This window comes from Aedes aegypti, chromosome 1 (assembly GCF_002204515.2).
Source record: "Aedes aegypti strain LVP_AGWG chromosome 1, AaegL5.0 Primary Assembly, whole genome shotgun sequence".
NCBI classification, from domain to species: domain Eukaryota; kingdom Metazoa; phylum Arthropoda; class Insecta; order Diptera; family Culicidae; genus Aedes; species Aedes aegypti.
Genome location: NC_035107.1, coordinates 40,095,623 through 40,119,900, shown reverse-complemented (window position 1 = coordinate 40,119,900; position 24,278 = coordinate 40,095,623). Strand labels below are relative to the sequence as shown.

Genomic DNA, 24,278 nt, shown 5'->3' with positions numbered 1-24,278 from the left:
GACCCAGTTTTTGCTACTTTTAGCAAACTTGAAATGGCAAACTCGCGCTCCATGCCCCGCGCATGCGTGCTCGTTAATAAAGCAATCGTTGCTACACTCATTTCTGAGTTAACTACCAGAGATGTATGTGCTGTCACAATCGATGTTTCTGTTGGTGACCTCAACAGGAAATACGTCTATTGTTCGGTATATTTACCACATGATAAACCATCCCCAACGGATGACTTCAAACGAGTTGTCATACACTGCGTAACAAAAGGCCTTCCGCTGATTGTAGGCAGTGATGCCAATGCTCATCACATCATCTGGGGCAGCTCGGATATCAATTTGAGAGGCTCCAGTCTGATGGAATACTTAAGTAGTACAGACCTTGGATTACTTAACATAGGCAATCGCCCAACCTTCATGGTTTCTAATAGAGAAGAAGTGTTAGACATAACGCTCTGCTCGAATAGAATCAGTCACGAGTTGACGAATTGGCATGTATCAGATGAGGAATCATTATCTGATCATCGCTACATCTTCTTTGAACATTCAAATGTAACTGCGCAGACTTTGCGTTTTAGGAATCCCCGGTCAACAAACTGGGAACTCTATATTGAATTGGTTGCGACCAAATTTCATGGATATTCTCCGTCCATTGAAAATCCAAGTGATCTAGATGATGCCGTTGATACTACAACATCCTACATTATGGAAGCTTTTGAAGAAGCATGTCCTCTGCGGTTTGTAAAGACTACAAGAGGGACCCCATGGTGGAATTCCGATCTGACTAGACTCAGGAAACAATGTAGAAGGAGTTGGAACAGACGCCGTTCAGCTGGATCAGAGTCGTTCAAGTCGGCTCGCAAGGCTTACAAGAAGGCTCTTCGTTCTGCTGAACGATCCGGCTGGAAAAACCTTTGTACAAATGTTTCCAGTTTGAGTGAAGTCAGTCGGTTGAACAAAATTCTTGCAAAATCTAAGGATTTCCAAGTGAACGAAATTCGCTTACCTAATGGTGACTTTACTTCTTCCGATGAAGAAGTTTTAGAATGTTTATTCAATACACACTTCCCCGGATGTGTGGACATAGCATCTACGGATGAACCAAATGTCTTTTCATGTAGTTACGAGTCTCTGGCCTCGGCTCGCAGTATCGTAACTACTGAATCGATTCAATGGGCACTTAATAGTTTTGCTCCTTTCAAATCTCCAGGAGCGGATGGGATTTATCCTGTTCTGCTCCAAAAGGGATTTGAGTCTATCAAACATGTTTTGAAAAAGCTACTTGTAAGCAGTTTTGCTACCGGGTACATTCCCAAATCCTGGCGTGATATTACTGTAAAGTTTATCCCAAAAGGAGGACGTGCGTCGTATGAGGAAGCGAAGAGTTTTAGACCAATCAGTCTGACCTCTTTTCTTCTGAAATGTCTGGAACGCATTATCGATCATCACATCCGTGATGTTTATTTGGCAAACATGCCTCTTCATGTGAATCAACATGCTTACCAATCTGGAAAGTCCACTGTGACTCTTTTACACAAAGTTGTATACAATATCGAGAAAGCATTCGCTCAGAAGCAATCGTGCTTGGGTGTTTTCTTGGATATTGAGGGTGCCTTTGATAACGTGTCTTTCGATGCCATATTGGAAGCCGCACGAAACCATGGGCTACCTACAATGATTACCAATTGGATTCATCAAATGCTCAAAAACCGACATCTGTTCTCGACATTGCGTCAAGCAGCGATTCGAAAATTGAGTGTTTGCGGATACCCCCAAGGGGGAGTCTTGTCACCACTTTTGTGGAATCTCGTAGCAGATACGCTATTGAGGCAACTCAATAATAGCGGTTTTCCAACATATGGATTTGCCGACGACTATCTAGCTCTGATAGTTGGTATGTGCATAAGCACCCTATTCGACCTGATGCAAAGTGCTCTTCAGGTAGTCGAGAGTTGATGTCGCCAATATGGCCTTTCGGTTAACCCGAGTAAAACATCTATTGTTCTTTTTACGGAAAGACGAAACCGCGATGGAATTCGACCTTTACGTCTTTTTGGCACTGAGATTAATGTGACTGATCAAGTAAAGTATGTCGGAGTCATTCTAGATTCCAAACTTTTATGGACAGCTCACATTGATTTCAGAGTCAAAAAAGCTTGTATGGCCTTCGGTCAATGCCGGCGAACCTTTGGTAAAACTTGGGGCCTCAAACCCAAATATATCAAATGGATTTACACAACAGTTGTTCGACCAATATTGGCATATGGATGTCTTGTGTGGTGGCAAAAGGGCGAAGTGAGAATAATCCAATCAAAATTGGGCCATCTCAGTTTTACTCACTTGGTAGAAACTGCACCGTTTTTCAGGCGGAAATATTTGCTCTTATGTGTGGAGTGCAATCAGCACTTCAACAGCGCGTAATGGGTAAAGTCATATACTTCTGTTCAGATAGTCAGGCTGCCATAAAAGCTGTCGCTTCGGCCAACTCAAGGTCGAAGCTTGTTATCGCATGTCGAACTCAAATTGAGGAACTGAATTCAGTCAACTCTGTAAACCTTGTATGGGTACCTGGCCATTCTTCCATCGCTGGAAATGAATTGGCTGATGAGCTAGCTCGCGATGGAGCATCGCATGACTTCATTGGTCCTGAGCCGGCTATTCCAATTTCGAAGTGCTGGGTGAAGCTTCAGATAAACTCTTGGGCGGCAACTCAGCACAAGCAATATTGGAATAGTTTGGAGTCGTGTCGTCAAACAAAATTGTACGTTACTGAGCCATCTCCAAAGGTGGCGAAGTATCTAACAAATCTGTCAAAGCAGAATTGCAGTCTCTTGGTCAGAGCGTGCTGACTCATTTGTGTGTGATAGTTGTGACTCCGATTATGGAACTTCGTATCACCTGATATGTAACTGTCCAGTTTTTGCGCAAATGCGATTCCAATTACTTGGTAAACACTTATTAAGTGAAACTGAATACAGAAGCCTGAATCTTCAGGACATTCTGTTATTTTTAACCAGCTGTGGTAATGAGCTATAGGCTCTCTTTACGCTCATGCGTTTTGCAGTGCCCTTTTTAGGGCGCTGTTCGAACCCATTGTGGTATGGAGCTACATGCTCTCATTTCGCTTATGCGATTTTCCCTCTTCAAGGGACCCCACTCCTATTTCCTCCCATCTTTCCCTTTCCTTTCCTCTCCCATCGGGTAGATGATGAAATAGGCTCAAATATGGCAATGGCACAAATCTCCCAACTGGTGGGGAACGTGCCTTTGGAGCCGGCCTTCTGATACCCTGTCTTTGTTAACGAGATTTCTTACCCTGGGCTAGTTCATTTCGAGACCAACAGCTTCACTTCCCTTCCAAATGAAGTCGCCACTAGAACTTTTTGAATCATTAGTGACTACCTCCAGAATGGGATTCGATCCCAGGTCCCCGACGTGTGTTCTACACCAGGTCCGTCACATCAATTCGGTTCAGAGATGTTTTTTATTCGTTATAAATATATATGCATTCGTGTAAAATTTCTGTAAATAGAAGACGTTGCGTTATTTGTAAAAAAATAGATAAAACTTGTTTCTTGATAAATGATAAGATATCGAATGTCTAGGATTTCTAGCTCAAATCAAATCAAAGCTTATAAATGCCATAGTGTTCAAGTAAGAGACTTTTATTACAAATATCATAAGAATCGATTGAGATTTGGAAAAGTAATTGCTATTTGTTTTTTTTTACGTAAAATTTATAATTTTTGATCAAACTTTCATTGCATGAAAAAAAATAAGGATAAAAACTTCTTTGATTTGTTTATGTAATGGCGTTTTTATGCATCATAAGGGTGCTTTGAAGTGTATTAGTTACTACATAATTGCTTGGAATCTATTTCTGGCCCATAGTGCGGCAAATATAATCTAGCAGAGAAATTTACAAATTACCCCAAATTCACATATTGTCTTCAAGTTTGGCGAAATTTGCCTGATCGTGCGAAAAAAGTCACCAACATTTCACATTTTCACCTAGTTTTGCGAACAACGATTTTTTTTGCTTTGGGCAATTTTTTCATGAAAAATTAGAGTGTTTTTATCTGTAAACATAAGTTTATATAAAGTATGTCTGTCGTAAAAGTGTCGAACCCCACCGATGGCGCAAAAGTTTGTAAAAGACAATCAGCGAAATAATAGCAAATATGTTGAAGGTAGGTTTTTATTTTCAATTTCTATTGTTTTTATAAAAATTTTGATTATACCACTAAGGTCGAACTGCCTTACTATGATTGGATATTAATAAATCCATGAGCAAAATACCTTCCATCCTGTTTTCTTCAAACAACTGTTATCGAACGAATTTGCTGATGACAGCTTTATTTGAATACAAAAAAAACTTCATTCGTTCAATATGATGGTAGCCAAGCAGCTTTAGGATTTAAAATAGGATTTAAATCTAACAAAAAAGGTATTATTCAATCCTATGTACAAATTTTGGTTTCGAGGGGTTTAGAGAAATGAATCATTTGCAACAGAAATGCTGAGCAACAATAATTCATATTTTCAAACTAGCAAGCATTTTTTTAAAGGCTTGGGTGATACAATTAAATCTTTACCTTGTTTTATAACTTTGCAAACATCTAGCTTAAATCGAATTGGAAAGGTAAATCCTGGTTATAATCTGCTTTTCAATTATTGTATTCTATTCGAGATCTATAAGATTGGGTTGAATACGTCATCTTGGCAATATAAAATGTAAACATAGATTTTTAAATAAATTTTTACTATTTTTCCATAAAACATTTGGTATCTAAGAAAGTTGATCAGTCGGTTTTGGGCGATTTTTAGGTTTTGATCTACCTCTGTATGAAAGTGCGCTACTAAAATCGGTTCACAAATATTATCGAAACAAGCATTGTTAAGTTATCTAAATCCTTTACGACTTTTATCTCTCATGAGAAGGGGCATTGGCCCCCCTCAAGTCTGATGGCTATTTACGCCCATGCAAAGCGGGAGAACCGGTCCAGAAAGCTTCAGGTCTTCCGCAAGCTGCTGATCGATGAGTGTTAGCTCTGATCCGTCGTCTAAAAAGGCGTGCCAATTCACTTGTATTCCATCGCCAAACAACGTCACAGGCAGATAGCGAAACGAACCGGGACCAGTTGCAGATTGGTGAGTATTAACGTTGCGTTTCTCATTCTGCTTCGGAAATCCTCCTTTGTTGGACACGCCACTGCTCGAAGCAGTTGGTGCAGCCATATCTTTGTGGAGCAGCACATGATGCTTGAATGTGCACCCGTTCTTTCCGCATTCTCCTGAATTACAGCCACGTCTGTGTTGCCGAAGGCATTTACGGCAGAAATTGAAGCCACGAACTGTCGCCCATCTCGCTTCATACGACAAATCTAGAAATCGCTTGCATTTTCCCAGAAATTTGCAATCACCTTTACAGGCCGGGCATGGCTTGCTCTCTCCACTCGTTACAGTCACCGACAGACTATTCTGAGCTGGGTAAACTTGCTGACTCCTATCCTTGACGGCAACTTCTGCATGAGTATTCACATATTTCTCCTTCCGAAGTCCTCGAAATTCCGGAGCCTTACTTCCACGGTTCTGCGGCTCGAAAACCACGTTCACATCCTCTGCTAGATTGTATATCCACCGACTAAAGGTAGACAACTTCCTTTTGTATCGCGCCCAGTCAAGCCTGATTTGTGGCGGCAACTTCTTCTCAAACTCCTTCAGTAGTGTCGTATCGCACATATACTGCTTTTCACCACAAGCTTCTATGGTGGCACAAAGGTTTTGCACTTCCAGTGCAAAGTCCACCAGCTTGTCCATTGCGTCTGGTCTAATGAATGGCATCGCTATGATTTTCTCCTTCAAATACTCGATGATGGTCTCCGGTCTGCCAAACCTCAGTTTCAAAGCACGAATTGCCCTTCCTACGGTTTCAGGCCGCATTAAAAAACTCCGAACAGCATTAAACGCATCTCCCTTCAAACAATTTCTCAGCCGAATCATGTTTTCGGCGTCGGTGTATCCACACATAGCCGAGGTGTCTTCATACGTCGACAGGGACATGGGCCATTCCTCTGGATTACCACTGATTTTCGGCAGCTCGCGGGGGACAACCTGACGTGCTGCTAACTCATCCTTAGAAAGTCTCTTATCGCTCCGAAAAGACTGTTGCCGCTCTGTACCGGACGGTTTGCTGCTTCCACACTTGCTGGTCGTGGTCATCTTCATCCCATAGTGTCTGCGCGCTTCAAGCTCTCCGACGGATCGCTCTTCCACTCTGTCGCAGTAAACTTCGCTTTCGGATGATGTTTCTTCTTCGCTATCCAATTCGTTTTCGGTTCCTTCGCTCGACGTTTCCGTGTCTACTTCGTCGTCGGAGTCAGACGAACTTGCTTCCTTATTTGGCAATCGCTTGCTTTTTGTGTGATCTTCGCCATGATGCTTCAACCAATGTTCCACTTTATGAACAGCATACGGCTGATCGACGGCGGATTCTCCACTACCTTGCAAGTCAGCCATCTCTTTAAGAACCTCAAACTTCTTCTTCGCTAGTTCTCTCTTTCGTTGCATTTGTTCGCGCATTAATGCCTCTTCAGCCTCGATCTGCTGTAGCTCAACGTCCAATCGTGCCTTCGCGTCGCTCCCGATGTTACGGAAGCGGCCTTGCTAAACTTTGCGTCCACCGTTGACTTTGCATCTTTTACGCGCCCTTCAGCCTCCACGACATCCTTCTTGATGGAATCTTCAACGTTCTTTTTCTTCGTTGTCCTGGATGTCGCCCTCTTTGCACCTTTTGCCGCTGCAGCTCGAGTCGTCATCTTTCGTACAGTTGCACCTTTGGTCGCCTCCACATTCACGCATTTCAAGCAGGTCCAACTATAGTCCTTGAAGCCCTCGGATACACCCGCGCACGAGTAATGGTACCACTCGTCACAAGTATCGCACTGCACCATATAATCATCGTCAGGCACGGCGTGTCGGGTAGAACAATATTATCACAAAAAAATAGGCATCGCTAAATCTTTCAGCATTCGAAAATATAGGTTTTTAGCTTTCATTTGACGGGTTCCCCAAAAAAAATCCACCGAGGGATCCCGAACATTTTTTTTTTTATTTTAAATTTTTGTTCCTTGAAGTACAATATTTTCAAATATAATCATGGTAAAAGACAGTTTTTTTTTTCTCTCAAGCTCGATGGTAGTCCAAATTTCAAATGAAAGTTGATATAACATAGATATATAAGATTACATATTGTAATAGACACAACTGTCCTATGTGATCTTGGGGATACGACACTTACTCGTACAGTGGAGGACACACTCAGTTGAGTTCAACTAATTTTCATTCTTTTACCAATATCCGCACAGCTGAGCGGTAAGCAAATTAATTTTAACTGATATGTCAGCCCAACATCAAGTTTACTTAAAACAGCACCTTTGGGTGCCGTTACCAAACGTCACTTTTACTAAGATGTCAACAAACGACCTTTTACCGAGATTTGCACAGCTGAGATCGGCATTCGGATTTAAGTGTGTATTTGATTCTAGTATATAACTGTTTCTGTTCATATTTAGAAAAGATTAATTTTCTTTTTCTTCTTTCTGGAATTACACCCCTATTGAGACAAAGCCAAGTTCTCAAATAAGAGTTCTTCGGTTACTCATTAACTGAGAATTTGATTCGCCTATCATGATGGTTTAATTTTTTTATATTGTGTGTAGAAAAATATACTCGACCGATGAGATCTAATCAACCATCCTGAAAATTCCACAAACTACGTAACGCTCTAGGGGGAGGGGGAAATTGCGTTTATTTTTTCCATACAAAAAAAAGTTACGGAGGGGGATGGGGTGAGGTGGTCAAAAATTTCCGATTTCAGCGTTACGTAATAAATGGACGCTGCCAAACGATTGATACGAAATAGAGCTCTTTTGAACCATTTTTACAAATCAATATCACTTGCTGCTGGGTTAATATTGTCATATTTTACACAATTAATATGATATAAAAAAACAACATGCCAAAATAGTGACTCTTTGAATTGAAAAAAGTCTTGCAGTTGTGTTAACTCAACTGTTAAATCCTTGAAAATATCGTGGTCAACAGGCACAATCTGGCTTCATAAATAAGCAAAAATGCCACATTTGAGGAACAGAAAATCTATTCAAGATTCAAGAAACGCCATTCCATGACCAAGTAAGTACTAACAGTTTGGACCAGACCAAAAGAATCATTGAGTCAATTTTTTTTCAATCAGTACGAAACTGTCGATAAATTCGATATCTTTGGAAGTTTGTTCATTATGTCTCTGCAACGGAAATTCCATGGACATCTGACATAAAAAAGGGACACATGATTTGAATTTGGAGATCCTAATTTGACTCCTCCTGACTTAAGTTTATGGAGCTACTGTAAAAACAGAGGCAGAGCTCAAGGCAGACTCTTGCCGATGATAGCGGCAAAACCCCCCAAAAAGCTCCAAAAGGTAATGTAAAATACATGCTGTATGGAGCTCATTTTACTACGACCAATAAATGCAGCCACTTGATTGATGTTCCTTTCATGAAATGGCCCAAAAAATTGCAAAAGTTGCACCCTGTATTCGCTGATGTCCGCACGAATGGGAAGGTATCTTTTCGAGATATTGAAACCCTTAGAAGAAAGTCATAAAAATCTACTGTAAATTGCAGTTACTCAACTCTACGGGGCAAGTGGGCACATGAAATTTCACTTTTTATTCTTCCTCATAACACTTACCGTTGCCAATAATCACATAATTAACCATATTTCATGTTGAAAACATATATTATATGAGTATGATGTCAATCTAAAAGGAGTATAAAATGGTAAAACTTTCTTGTTTGTAAGCTACTTACGTGTTTTAATTACAGCAGTAATTGTGAAAATTGTATTATTGTTGTTCTGCTTGTCAGAAAACCACTTTCACGGTGGAATTATTTTCATGATTTGATTTAACAGGAAATATCTTCCACTATATTCTTATTAAATTTTGAAATTCCAAGCTAAAAACATCAAAATAACTTCAATACTATAAAAAAAGACTGTGTAGTGTCACTTACTCCGGGTGCCTGGATAATATTCTTAATGAGGATTATTTAAGCTTTTTGCTAAGGCTTGGGTAACAGGGCGTTTAAACATATTCCATTTACTTTCGTAGGCCGTTGTAATGTTGATCCATTCTACTTTTGATCTTTAACGGTTGATTGGCAAAGAAAATTCTCAATCAATACCTAAGTACTCAACGAACTGTAAGCTGGGAAGCTGGCTATGTCCCAGCAGAGGTGTAATGCCAGACAGAAGAAGAATAAATTTAATGTATTCTAACCATGAAAAGAAACAGTGCTCGGTTAGATATACTTTCACAGTATGAATAAGTGAACAGTCGAACTTACAACATATCTATCCGAATAAGTGCCCTATAGCTCAATAAATCCTCAAAATCACATAGGACCGTTTTGTTTTTTACAAAATGAAACTCAATAGATTTGTATATATATATATTTATTTTATGAACTTTTATATGGAAATAAAACTTTTATCCAACGATAAAACGATTACTGTCTTTTGCAATGATTACATTTAAAAATAATGTACTCTAAAGAACAAAAATTGTATATAAAAAAAATGTTCGGGATCCCTCGGTGGATTTTTTTGGGGAACCCGTCAAATGAAAGCTGAAAACCTATACTTTCGATTGGTGAAAGATTTAGCGATGCCTATTTTTTTGTGATAAACCTTTCCCATATACACGCCGTGCAGGGTTACCGCATAACACACAACCCGTTCGTGCCACAGGTTTGCATTGGTGCACGAGATTGGGGGGATTTAAGAGATTGGGATTTGAACTAGCGACGATGTCGCTTTTGGTGCATTTATTATGGGTCTGCTTAGATGGATCTTCAGGGGGTTCTATATTGTCTGATTTTGTACTAGGAGGTGTCTTGTGTAGCTTACCTGAGGTACCTTTGGCCTTACTCGCCACGTTCATACCTGGATCTGACATCGCTCCGAGGTAAACGAAATTTTAATATATTGGCCACGCCAACTGGAGGTAAAGGTTTCCGAAATGATGAACCACCGCAAGGATTTTTTGGTTGGTAAAAATTTCCTTTAATGAGAACACAATTAGTAATAAGAACCAAATTATACAACAACTCTCTTACGTTTAGTGCCTCCTTCGACTTCGTTTACCACTATCCTGATATTTTCTGGTTTCGGTAAAAATTTGCTTGCACATAGACCTGTAGTTTTAACAAATTAAGGATAGGTTTTAACTAATTCGTTGCATGTTTAGGTTTTAATTCTTACCCTTAGGATAATCAATTTAAGTATTATAACTTTCAGAGCTGCACTCACTCATAACAATAGAGATAGGTATGTTTATAATCTAAATTGGATGAAAACGATTAGTTTTAAACTTTCTACTTTCTATAACCACTATAATTACTTCACTGCTGGTTGATTACTAGTGTAATCAATTATTATTATTATTTATGTTGAAAATGGATATTTAATAGTTCACTTGTATCACGATAATTCTACAATAATTCATTTGCAAATAGGCTCGCTTTTGATGAATCAGCAATTTGCAATCTATTGTGCCAATAAAACACAACGTCTGTCGCTTCAATGTCAAACCATTCGTCGACTATGACTAGGTCGACCGAAGCATGGTGTTGATATGGTAGGTGCGCATCGTCCGAGGGGCGTCACAGTAATAAAAAAAAAAACATATTTCTGCCCAAATATATTCAGTTTAAGTCAATAAATCCACCAGTTATTGCTTTGAATTTCGCTTCATAGGCAATCAGTGTTAAAAAAAAGATATTTTGAGTGTAATCAAAATTTTATATTTCTGCCCAAACATGTTTGCAGGGCTTCTGTAATCAAATGCATCTAGAAAAACCTACATGTCACCGGGTTAAATTTTGATTTAAAGGAAAAAAAGTTTAAAAAATAGGGGTTTTCGAGGTTTTTTGAGTATATTAAATTTTGAGTGTAATCAAAAATTTATAATTCAACCCAAACATGTGAATTGTGGTTCCGGGACATATTTTTTACCAAGAAAACCATAATTTATCACCTCATATATTGCTTTTTTAAGTATCAACTGTATGTTTTAATCTTAATTTTCCGGCAACGCAGTCTTTATTAAGATAAAACAAGGTGCTTATTTGCCCGACGTTTCGACACGGGTATTGCGTATTCCTCAGGGGGTACTGTAATTTAATTATTATACTATTTGTGTTATAAAATTTGTTAAGCACCTAGTTTTATCTTAATAAAGACTGCGTTGCCGGAAAATTAAGATTAAGCCTAAATATTGTTACATTGCCTAATTTGTGCCACAAATCCGTAAAAGATAATACTAAGAAGCATCTTTTGCTCAAAAAATAGGGTTTTCTATCTTTTTAAATACATTTTGAATAGAGCTATCAGATATCGACGACACACTTCCTAAGTTTTTTTTTTTTGATCCTTACCATAGACTTTATTTTTTTTTTGCTGAAACTGTGTTTACTTTATGGGAAAATTACTATTGATAACAATTTCGGGATTAAAGCACAATTGTGGGATACCTTGGGCGTTAACGTTGGAGAAAACCAGAGTGGATTTAAATAAGAGCGGCGTCAAAGTCCAAATTGGAACACCGGCGAGCTGTCATTTCCATACAAATCCGCGTTCCCATCGAGCAGAAGACCTATCAAAACTGGAACATGACATCACTCTTATTTATAGGCACTCTAAAGAAACCCATGAAAAACCGTATCGTGTCTTCCATCCCGCATAGGATAAGTACGACCTAGATCGAGTCTATATGTTTATTGAACAGATCAAGCGTGTGCTAAAATAAGGGCGTAAGTAATATGATCGGTTTTTCTTCGTCGATTTTTTCTTCTGCGAGATGCAAGTCTCTTAGATTTTTTTTTTCATTTCAGACACTAGTCAGCGAAGTAATCTTGCATCCTGAGGTGGAAACATGTCAACAAAATTGCATCTTGTCACCTTTTTTTTACAGAAGAGAGGATTGATTGTTAGAAAATTGATCATGTTACATTCGGCCTAATTCTAGCACACGCTTGAGATGATTTTTCAAGCATTCTGCTGATTTTTTTATTAGTTTTTGTTGGATCATGGGTAGGACAATCCTTTGACTGCCCGACCCAGATGTTTTTGTGCGTAGTATATGTCCTACCTGTCCTACGCACTTCCCGCACCACTGTATTGATGTGTTTCCGGGAAAGTTTTGAATTGGCCACATCCCCAGGGGCACATGAAACCTACTTAAGAGTGGTCATGGCTACCAGTGGTACTGAAAATACTTCCAGAAGCATCATCTTTGAAAATATTGAAGTTTGATGCCCATATTGATATGGTTCCAGATATGGACCTAATTGGCCACTTTCTCAAAGGCACGTGGAACCTACTATAGAGTGGTCAGTGCCTCTAATAGTTCTGAAAATACTTCTGGAAGCATCATTATGAAGATTGATGCCACTTGGCTAAAGCTCCGAATAATATTGACATGATTGGTAATACAAACATGACTGACCATTTTTTCCGTAACCAGTTTTACGGAAATGGCCATATTTCTGAAGATTTTTAACGAATCTTAATGCGTTGACCGGGATTCAACTGCCTATTAGTTCTAGTTTCTAGGAAAATTGTAAACTTCTATACAACTTCACATCGCACAAAAATACAAGCGACAGAAAAAATGACATTTGGACATGACCTCGGAAAGTCCGGAATATCTCCGGTGTCCGGTGGCCAATAGGCATGCCCAAGCAAGTTCCTGAAACTAGACCAAATTTGCCGTAGAATGCTTTCAGATGCATTCAATTTCATCCATTTTTCATGAAGTTATAAGCATTTGAATTTAGGCAAAATTTTACCTATCTCAATCATTTTGCCTATCCCCTGTATTCCCTAGAAGCTTGGAGAAATTTTTCCCTGGAAGCTTGGAAAGGTTTCACACTGGAAGCTTCGTCCCGGAAGCTTATAAAGCTTCTTCGCTAGGAGCTTGGAAAGCCTCTTCCATGGCAGCTTTGAAAGATTCTTTCAGGAAGCTTGGAAAATTTGTTCCAAAAACCTTGGAAATCTTCTTCTGGGAAGTTTGCAATGCTTTTACCAGGGAGCTTGGAAAGCTTCTTTCAGATAGCTCTTCGGTGTTGCACTAATATTTAACATTTTATTTATTTCTATTTTCAGGGTGTTCTCTTCGAAACGTTCCACAGCATCGTACTGCCTCCCATCATATGTGTCACCCTTGCCGACCTTCATGGAGCTATCAAAAACGGTTCATTCGACACTCTGTTGCAGTTGTTGAAAACCTTTATGCGCTGTAAGATTCCACAACAATGCCCAAAGACTCCCGGCTCCATCTTGACGAAGTTGAATTATTTCTCCAGACAGAATCCAAACAGGGCGGCCAACGATGAGGATCAACCCATGCAACAGAGAAAGCTTGAGGAACTACGGAAGCAGGCATCATCTTTTTTGAGGAAGAAAAAGGAAGATCAGCCAGCTGAGCTGAACGAATTAAGAACGAAATTTGTACTAATTATCGAAGCATTCAAACCATGGATACAACTGGGTTCAGAAGATCTGGAAGTGTCTGATGTTGAACAATGGCATGAAGCTGCCAATAGGTTGATTGTAAGCCTCCAAAAGCACCTGGAAGAGTGGTGCGCTCGCTCAGACATAACTCAAGTACATGAATTGTTTGAAGAGCTGAACAAAAGAGATGATTCGCGAACGATTGCCGAACCGAAGACGTTGCTTCAAAATGCGAAAACTCATGGAGCTCTCGCTATTATGCTAAAAAGGAGTGACATCTTCAGGCCCTTTTTAAAAGTTATCCTAGAGCAGTTCAACGCTTTTAATGAGGTTGAAAAGATCATTTTTGTTTTCGTAAAACTGAATTGATTCCCATTTATTTTTACAGCAAATTCAACATGATTTGGATAGTCCACTTCACTACGCCGTTCGGAATTTGGATGACAGTTTCTTACAGTGGCTACTGAAGCAGCAATCCCTGGATATCAACATCCGAAACAAACAAAAGAAAACTGTACTGTTCTTTCTTTGTGAACAGTACGATTCAGTGAGACAAAAGATTAAAAACCATGGGAAAAACGATGACCAAGATAAGCTATACGAAACGCTACTAAAATACCGAAGTTTTATTAAAAACCTTCTTGAACACGGAGCGAATATGAACATTTGCAGCAGTAAGGCCCTTTTGCCGTACGAGTTATTGACTGGTCGCAATTTTGGTGTGACCAGCATAGGGAATCAACTGGTCCTTCAGGAGCAGGAATTTTTCAGAAGATGTGACCAACTTTGGCAACGGACTGGCAACCATGTAGTTTTGAAGAGATTTGGTAAAAGCAAAGAGTTTCCAATCGAAAATTTTGGAGAAATCACGGTTGAATTACTGGAAATTTTCTTGCGATTCAAAGAGGAAGCTTTGTTTAAAGACCAACTTCATGAATTGAAACTGAAAGAAGTCGATGAAAGGAAGGTGATAAGATTTTTGTTGCATCCAGCAGTTGAACAGAATATGAGTAAATCCGTTGAGGAAATATTGAAACACTGTGGAAAACAGATATTCGCACCAGCAGAGGATAAATCATCGGAACTGAAATATCGTGTCGAATTGAAAGGTCTACTACACAAAGCTTGTGATAGTGCAAACAAAGATACACTTGCACGGCTAGTGAACTGTATGGATAAAGACAGGATGCTGATCAACGATGAGTGTATCCTAGTGTACACACTAAACCGATGTAAAACTCTGTCCGATGATAAAACAAAGAGCAACTTGCTAGAATGTGCTCAATGGATGGCTTCTGATAGAAGGGTATTCCAGTCCAGAACGGATTGCTATGGAAACACAGCTCTGCATGTAGCGTTGAAATATGAATTCATAGATGTGGCCAAGTCGCTCCTTTCAAACTCGAAGTTTGTATACTTAGGAGTTAGAAACAATAAAAGTGAGACGCCGATGACTTATGCGACTTACGAATTCTACAAGGCCTATCTCGACGGATGTATCAAAACTGTGCCAGGCTCAGGTCCTAAAGGAGATGTTTTAATTGATTTGGAGGGAATCAATCCATTCGCAATTAAAAAATCTAAAGAAAAGAAAGATGTGATTTTACCAAAACATGGTGCAGCGCATGACAGTGACAGAAGGTCGTTCTCCTCAATGGACTGTGTCAAGAGCATCGCAGATTCTAAGGATCACAGACAACTTCTGTATCACCCTGTTATCTACACTTTTATCTTAATTGAATGGTTCAGATATAGCAGCTGGCACATTGCAAATCTACTGTTAACTTTTTCAACATGCATCACATTTGGCTACTATTCATTGGATTACATTTGCAATGGCCATTTCTCATTACTTTTCTACGTTTTCAGTTGGTGTGGTGTTGCTTGCGTATTCATAAGAGAATTACTTCAGTGGGCAGTGTTTGGCAAGCAGTACCTCTGGACCCTTCAGAATTGGTTGGATATTGCAAACATTCTAGGGATGATCCTTGTTCTAACATTCTTCTGTAGTTCGGTAGTCTCAGCACTTTCCATAATCATTCTTGCTATACAATTAATACAGCTAATCGGATCACTGCCTTTCAATACGATCTCTACCTATCGTACCATGTTCCGAATGGTGGCTCTCAACGTTATCAAAAGTTTGGCACTCTTCTGCCCTCTCTTAATAGCATTTGCATATAGCTTTTATGTGACATACAACGACACCAAGTCCTCCAAAAATTCAACCACTGGAAATGCAAGCGACAATTCGCAATTCAATAAATTTGGTTCGGCCTCTACTGCCGGAGTCAAAATACTGGTCATGGCCACCGGAGAATTCGAAGCAGCCGAGATGAACATCGACGGAAAATCAATGATCATCTTCCTGCTCTTCCTCTTCTGCGTACCAATGGTTATCCAGAACCTGATCAACGGTTTGGCCATAAGTGATGTTGCCGAAATACGGAGCCAATCCGAATCGATCAGTCTGATGGAAAAAGTTCAACTCCTTGCTCAGTTTGAAGCAGGTTTATCACGTACCACATACAAACCTGTTCGGAAGGTCCTCGATCAGTTGCAAAAACTATCGCCGGTTCAATTTTTCCGCACCTTTTCAAGTAAAATTAAGATATCCATTGACGACGGCGCAAAGATCATGATCAAACCTTTACATTCGAAATTGAACAAACATGCTACTCAATCATCGGCAGCATTAAACAATACAGCGAAGGAATCGGAAGAATCGCCCAAAAATTGCTGGAAAACCCTTCCAAGGATTCCGGGACTGGATACTTTTGTGGCAAAACTTAATGATTCTATAGCGGAAGAATTACTGCTCATCGGTAATCAGAATACAACTATCATCAACCAAAGAACCAACCCTAGAAGGTCGACAGTATAGGAAAATTGGAGCAAAATATGAGCAACCAGCCCTAACTGTTCTATAGCTTTTACTTGTACAACTAGATATTTACACATGCAGGTATAATTTCGATAGAGGTCTTCGTCAGTCTTAGGGAAACTTGTTAATTGTAAAATTTTTGTAGCATACATTAATCAAAATCAGGATCAATATGCATTGCAAAAGTTAAAATTTGGAGAAGGTTGCATTTAGTGAAGCAAACGTAAATGCTTGTCATAGTGTAATTTAATGAACACAATAAACATCTATGTGAGATGTGTTGCATAGCAAAACATTTTATAAACTTAAAAACGTATTTAGGTTAACTGAGATTATATTTATTCTACCTCAGGATGAAGCATTTGTAAAATATTTGAATTTAATAAAACGTACTTACGACAAATTATCTTTAATCAAAACAGAAAATATAGTTTATTTCAAAAACCATGATATGATGTATTTGATTGAATAAATACCGGCAAAAAAGAAACTGAACACACATCAGTCAGTACTGTCACAAACTATCCGAAAACAGTCAAAACTTGGGGTCTAGCAATCAATAAAATTGGTTGAAAAATTTAACATAAAGAATTGAGTGAGATTCAAACCTAGATAGAAGTGAGAAGGGGCCCAGATAGCCGAGAGTCCAGATCCATTGCGGAGCAGATAGAGCAATAAAATCATACAAGGCCCAAATTCCTTGAGTCCAAGGTAAGGACCTGTCCTATAATTTATGTTTCCCCTCCGGATCTACCGGGTCTTAATCATTACATGACGTACAATAGACGACTGATTGCCATGCATCGACGAAAACATGTGAATGGATTCCAGCTAATCCCAGCGATACCAAAATCACCACAATGACTGAAGCAGCCCAAGTTGGTGTAAAATTTACTAATAAAATTGTTATTGGATTACGTTCTCTAATGGATCCAAATATTTTTTTTAATACACTCCAGCCTATTTTTACGATGGATCCTTTTACGACCACTTTTTTGCGACCGAAATTCAGATTAACGACCGGTTTTATAAATGATCAATAACATTTTGATAAATCTTGATCTCTTTTCGGAAATAATACAAAGAAAATGCATCTTACCGTATTCTCAATCCGTCGTATCGTTTTAAACTCCGTTGCAATCAGTTTTCAGATTCGTCTCACAACTTACGGCTCACCGTGTTGTATTGAGTAATTAAAACACAACATATCAACGCTATAATAAAATGTTTTACTAGAATATATAGATCTATGGGCATCTCCCTCCATTCCTTCAGCATGATGAAATATACTAATTTCCTTTAAAATTGATTGTTCGTCATCAAAATTCAGCCCAAACATATGAACACAATTCTTTTTGACCGTACAATTATGGCATTTGCTCACAGTACAGCGAAAACAACACAATCAAAGGAACCGTATATTTACGTCGAGCATCGCACACACATTGATACGCACAAGCTTTTTTTCTCAGTACGACGGATTGAACTTTGTTTACATTCTCAATTATACGCGGCGATTGAGGAAATTTCGTAAAATTTGGTGATACCATGACTCCACAGTTATGGATCAAATAGTGTGGTGTCCAACCTATAAAATTCAATAAAACGACATGGAAAACATAAAATTGTAATTTAAAAGCACGATTTGAATAGTTTCAAATTGGAACTTTGGCTAGCAAACTGTTTTGAGTGTAATATTTACATAGGATTGCATAAAAATTAAAAATTGTATCGGTTTCTGAAAACCATATTATGGATCAATTTTCATATTATGGATCAAATTGTGACATATTACGGATCAGTGCGCAAAATCGAGAGATTTTCAACTCAATGCATCTGTATTGCATGATTTGGCGAAAGTTAACAATGTGTCACATATTACTGCAAAAAACAGCAGTGTTAGAGCTGGAAACAAGGGTAAATGCCCTTTTTTGTGTGATACTGCATTGTAGTAACTGAGACATGAACTGTTTTCACTACACATCAAGTTTTCCACCCATTTTTGCCTGCTAAAAATGAAATTTACAATCCTTGATGTTTTATGAGTTTTATTTTTAGTGCTATTGTTTGAAAATGTCGAATTCAATGCTTAAAATATAAGAAATCTACATTCTTTGGAAGTGATCCATAACTGTGGTAAACAATCATTTCATGGTCCATATTATGGATCACTAGTTAGAAGTGCTCGTATTCGTTATTTAGAATCAACAATCAAGAAAAATGTTTTCTAAAGATGAATTCATACTAAATCGAAGTGAACGAGCATGTGTTATGCTATAACATTTGAATTTTACCACTTGTTGGAGCTTATGAATGCTGACGGCACTTCTTACAGAAAACGACCATATAATGGTAGCTGTGTGATACCAACTAAACATTTGTCAAATACACCGTTATTTAGTGGTTGAATGTTGTGCACAACATTACAAATGGTAGAAGACGAATAGTATAACATGGGAAAAATATGTTTCACGTCAACGTTTATGTTTTGAGCGAGTTATCCGATATTGAACGCCAAAGTGATCCGTAACTGTGTGGGCATGGTATATTGAAGTTTTACGGCGAGTGTTTGGAATGAAATCCTTCAGTGAAGAGGTACGAAGGTTTTCCATAGTGAAAATAAGTGCCCGGTGAAGTAAGTCACCCACGGAGGCGGGAAGAAACTTATGTTGGAAAGTGTTGTGGCTCAGTTGATCGCTAAGCATTTCTCTCAAATCGTGTTTGTCCATGCGATTTCGGTGAAAAAGTGCAAAGTGGATAATTGAACTGAAGTTATTTACCGAAATACAGTAGTTTTATTGCATTTTTGGTGTACAATTGTACGAACCATAACAGCTTTCACAAAATTACACTTGGATAATGAATCTATGTTGCAGGTAAATTTGAATATCCGCCGTTGTGACGAATAATAGCGGTTAAGACGAAGTAGATAAAAACCCTAGCTGTAAACTGTTCGGCTGCACGCTTAACCCCTCTATCGCCAGCTTTATTTTTTACAGCTAAAAATAAATCAAATCGCGATAACATTTTTTGTTTTTCGATATTTTTGCACCGTTTTTTTCTCAAAATCTCAAAAAACTGTTCTAGTTTAAGAATCCTTGTCGATATTAATCATTGATGATCTAGGGGCCTGCCTTAGCCGAGTGGTTAGAGTCCGCGGCCACAAAGCAAAGCCATGCTGAAGGTGTCTGGGTTCGAATCCCTGTCGGTCCATGATCTTTTCGTAAAGGAAATTTCCTTGACTTCCCTGGGCATAGAGTATCATCGTACCTGCCACACGATATAGAAATGCGAAAATGGCAACTTAGGCAAAGAAAGCTTTCAGTTAATAACTGTGGAAATGCTCATAAGAACACTACGCTGAGAAGCAGGCTCTGTCCAAGTGAGGACGTAAATGCCAAGAAGAAGAAGAAGAAGAACTAGTTTTGAAGATATTCTGATGTTCCTTGGGGACCGACTTACTTGATACTTGATGGGCAACAATTCCTTGCTATTGCGTTGAATCTACGCCGAATGAAGAAGCCTTCTCCATTGGACCCGGTCCTGGGCCAATCGCTTCCAGTCGCCCTGAACGTTAAGCGACCTTAAATCCTCCTCAACTGCAAAAATCCATCAGGTACGCGGCCTTCCACGGAGGTGACGGCCTCTCCCTGGTTCTCTGCTGAATATTAGTTTAGCTTGACGTTCCTCCGACATGCGAGCTACATGTCCAGCCCACCGCAGCCTGCCGTGTTTTATACGCTTAACAATATCCATTTCATTATAGACTTGGTATAACTCGTGATTCATGCGACGCCGCCAGATGCCATTGTCCAATTTACCGCCGAGTATTGTTCGCAGCACTTTACGTTCAAAGACCCCAAAAGCTCTCCGGTCGACCTCTTTCAAAGTCCAAGATTCGTGGCCGTACAGAGCTACCGGAAGAATTAGAGTCTTGTACAACACGAGTTTGGTCTTCGTCTGTAAGCTGCGGGACTTTAGCTGATTACGAAGTCCGTAAAAAGCCCGACTCGCAGCTGCAATACGCCTTTTAACCTCGCGGGTAACATCATTATCGCAAGTTACTAGAGTCCCAAGGTACACAAATTCTTCAACTACTTCAAAAATATCACCACCTATCACCACCTCACTACCAACATCACCTATGGGTCCACGATGTCTACCAGCGACCATGTCTTCGTGGTATTGATAATGAGCCCAATTCGCGTTGTCTCCCTTTTAAAAGGCACGTATGCCTCTTCCACGGCTCGGCAATCAATCCCGATTATGTCGATATCGTCCGCAAAACCAAGGAGCATATACGAACGTGTGATAATAGTGCCATTCCTATGCACGCAAGCTCTCCTTATCGCTCCTTCTAACGCTATGTTGAACAACCGACCGGGGACCGACATTCTTCATAAAAAACTTGATAAAAAATGTTATCGCTGGCCATTTCGTTTTTGGTCAAATTATCAAAAATAAAATGTGTACTATACAATGCCAGGTAACAAGGAGCTACTCTGAAAAATCATACAAATCGGTTCAGTATTCATGGAGATATCTGAAAATTACGATAAGAGGTTTTTTTCAGAGTTCTCAAGATCTTTATTTGTCCAGCGTAATACCAGAATCATATAGTGCGCATCGTACCTTCGTGCTGTGCGTACACGAATTCTTTTTGCTTTTGGAAGTTGAAAGTCGGTTGGCGAAAGCTAGCGGTGGTAATACTTCTTGGACACCGTCTTGGAAAGCTAAGGTCTACTACACAAAGCTTGTGATAGTGCAAACAAAGATACACTTGCACGGCTAGTGAACTGTATGGATAAAGACAGGATGCTGATCAACGATGAGTGTATCCTAGTGTACACACTAAACCGATGTAAAACTCTGTCCGATGATAAAACAAAGAGCAACTTGCTAGAATGTGCTCAATGGATGGCTTCTGATAGAAGGGTATTCCAGTCCAGAACGGATTGCTATGGAAACACAGCTCTGCATGTAGCGTTGAAATATGAATTCATAGATGTGGCCAAGTCGCTCCTTTCAAACTCGAAGTTTGTATACTTAGGAGTTAGAAACAATAAAAGTGAGACGCCGATGACTTATGCGACTTACGAATTCTACAAGGCCTATCTCGACGGATGTATCAAAACTGTGCCAGGCTCAGGTCCTAAAGGAGATGTTTTAATTGATTTGGAGGGAATCAATCCATTCGCAATTAAAAAATCTAAAGAAAAGAAAGATGTGATTTTACCAAAACATGGTGCAGCGCATGACAGTGACAGAAGGTCGTTCTCCTCAATGGACTGTGTCAAGAGCATCGCAGATTCTAAGGATCACAGACAACTTCTGTATCACCCTGTTATCTACACTTTTATCTTAATTGAATGGTTCAGATATAGCAGCTGGCACATTGCAAATCTACTGTTAACTTTTTCAACATGCATCACATTTGGCTACTATTCATTGGATTACATTTGCAATGGCCATTTCTCATTACTTTTCTACGTTTTCAGTTGGTGTGGTGTTGCTTGCGTATTCATAAGAGAATTACTTCAGTGGGCAGTGTTTGGCAAGCAGTACCTCTGGACCCTTCAGAATTGGTTGGATATTGCAAACATTCTAGGGATGATCCTTGTTCTAACATTCTTCTGTAGTTCGGTAGTCTCAGCACTTTCCATAATCATTCTTGCTATACAATTAATACAGCTAATCGGATCACTGCCTTTCAATACGATCTCTACCTATCGTACCATGTTCCGAATGGTGGCTCTCAACGTTATCAAAAGTTTGGCACTCTTCTGCCCTCTCTTAATAGCATTTGCATATAGCTTTTATGTGACATACAACGACACCAAGTCCTCCAAAAATTCAACCACTGGAAATGCAAGCGACAATTCGCAATTCAATAAATTTGGTTCGGCCTCTACTGCCGGAGTCAAAATACTGGTCATGGCCACCGGAGAATTCGAAGCAGCCGAGATGAACATCGACGGAAAATCAATGATCATCTTCCTGCTCTTCCTCTTCTGCGTACCAATGGTTATCCAGAACCTGATCAACGGTTTGGCCATAAGTGATGTTGCCGAAATACGGAGCCAATCCGAATCGATCAGTCTGATGGAAAAAGTTCAACTCCTTGCTCAGTTTGAAGCAGGTTTATCACGTACCACATACAAACCTGTTCGGAAGGTCCTCGATCAGTTGCAAAAACTATCGCCGGTTCAATTTTTCCGCACCTTTTCAAGTAAAATTAAGATATCCATTGACGACGGCGCAAAGATCATGATCAAACCTTTACATTCGAAATTGAACAAACATGCTACTCAATCATCGGCAGCATTAAACAATACAGCGAAGGAATCGGAAGAATCGCCCAAAAATTGCTGGAAAACCCTTCCAAGGATTCCGGGACTGGATACTTTTGTGGCAAAACTTAATGATTCTATAGCGGAAGAATTACTGCTCATCGGTAATCAGAATACAACTATCATCAACCAAAGAACCAACCCTAGAAGGTCGACAGTATAGGAAAATTGGAGCAAAATATGAGCAACCAGCCCTAACTGTTCTATAGCTTTTACTTGTACAACTAGATATTTACACATGCAGGTATAATTTCGATAGAGGTCTTCGTCAGTCTTAGGGAAACTTGTTAATTGTAAAATTTTTGTAGCATACATTAATCAAAATCAGGATCAATATGCATTGCAAAAGTTAAAATTTGGAGAAGGTTGCATTTAGTGAAGCAAACGTAAATGCTTGTCATAGTGTAATTTAATGAACACAATAAACATCTATGTGAGATGTGTTGCATAGCAAAACATTTTATAAACTTAAAAACGTATTTAGGTTAACTGAGATTATATTTATTCTACCTCAGGATGAAGCATTTGTAAAATATTTGAATTTAATAAAACGTACTTACGACAAATTATCTTTAATCAAAACAGAAAATATAGTTTATTTCAAAAACCATGATATGATGTATTTGATTGAATAAATACCGGCAAAAAAGAAACTGAACACACATCAGTCAGTACTGTCACAAACTATCCGAAAACAGTCAAAACTTGGGGTCTAGCAATCAATAAAATTGGTTGAAAAATTTAACATAAAGAATTGAGTGAGATTCAAACCTAGATAGAAGTGAGAAGGGGCCCAGATAGCCGAGAGTCCAGATCCATTGCGGAGCAGATAGAGCAATAAAATCATACAAGGCCCAAATTCCTTGAGTCCAAGGTAAGGACCTGTCCTATAATTTATGTTTCCCCTCCGGATCTACCGGGTCTTAATCATTACATGACGTACAATAGACGACTGATTGCCATGCATCGACGAAAACATGTGAATGGATTCCAGCTAATCCCAGCGATACCAAAATCACCACAATGACTGAAGCAGCCCAAGTTGGTGTAAAATTTACTAATAAAATTGTTATTGGATTACGTTCTCTAATGGATCCAAATATTTTTTTTAATACACTCCAGCCTATTTTTACGATGGATCCTTTTACGACCACTTTTTTGCGACCGAAATTCAGATTAACGACCGGTTTTATAAATGATCAATAACATTTTGATAAATCTTGATCTCTTTTCGGAAATAATACAAAGAAAATGCATCTTACCGTATTCTCAATCCGTCGTATCGTTTTAAACTCCGTTGCAATCAGTTTTCAGATTCGTCTCACAACTTACGGCTCACCGTGTTGTATTGAGTAATTAAAACACAACATATCAACGCTATAATAAAATGTTTTACTAGAATATATAGATCTATGGGCATCTCCCTCCATTCCTTCAGCATGATGAAATATACTAATTTCCTTTAAAATTGATTG

The 24,278-nt window shown here is 39.1% G+C and overlaps 1 protein-coding gene across 2 annotated transcripts in view; it reads left to right on the top strand.

Moving 5' to 3' along the window:
- The window catches only part of LOC5572129 (transient receptor potential cation channel protein painless), a 28,932-nt gene extending 5,519 nt beyond the window's left edge, over nt 1–23,413 (top strand). Inside the window, exons 3-5 of one of the 2 annotated variants that reach the window (XM_021839474.1) lie at nt 13,222–13,899; nt 13,958–14,678; nt 21,192–23,413. In XM_021839474.1, the coding sequence (XP_021695166.1) occupies nt 13,222–13,899; nt 13,958–14,678; nt 21,192–22,966 (3,174 nt within the window). In that variant the 3' untranslated portion in view covers nt 22,967–23,413. Of the gene's footprint in view, nt 1–13,221; nt 13,900–13,957; nt 16,901–21,191 lie in introns of those variants that run through there. The other variant, XM_021839473.1, reaches the window with a different exon arrangement.
- Nucleotides 23,414–24,278: the final 865 nt, after the last annotated feature.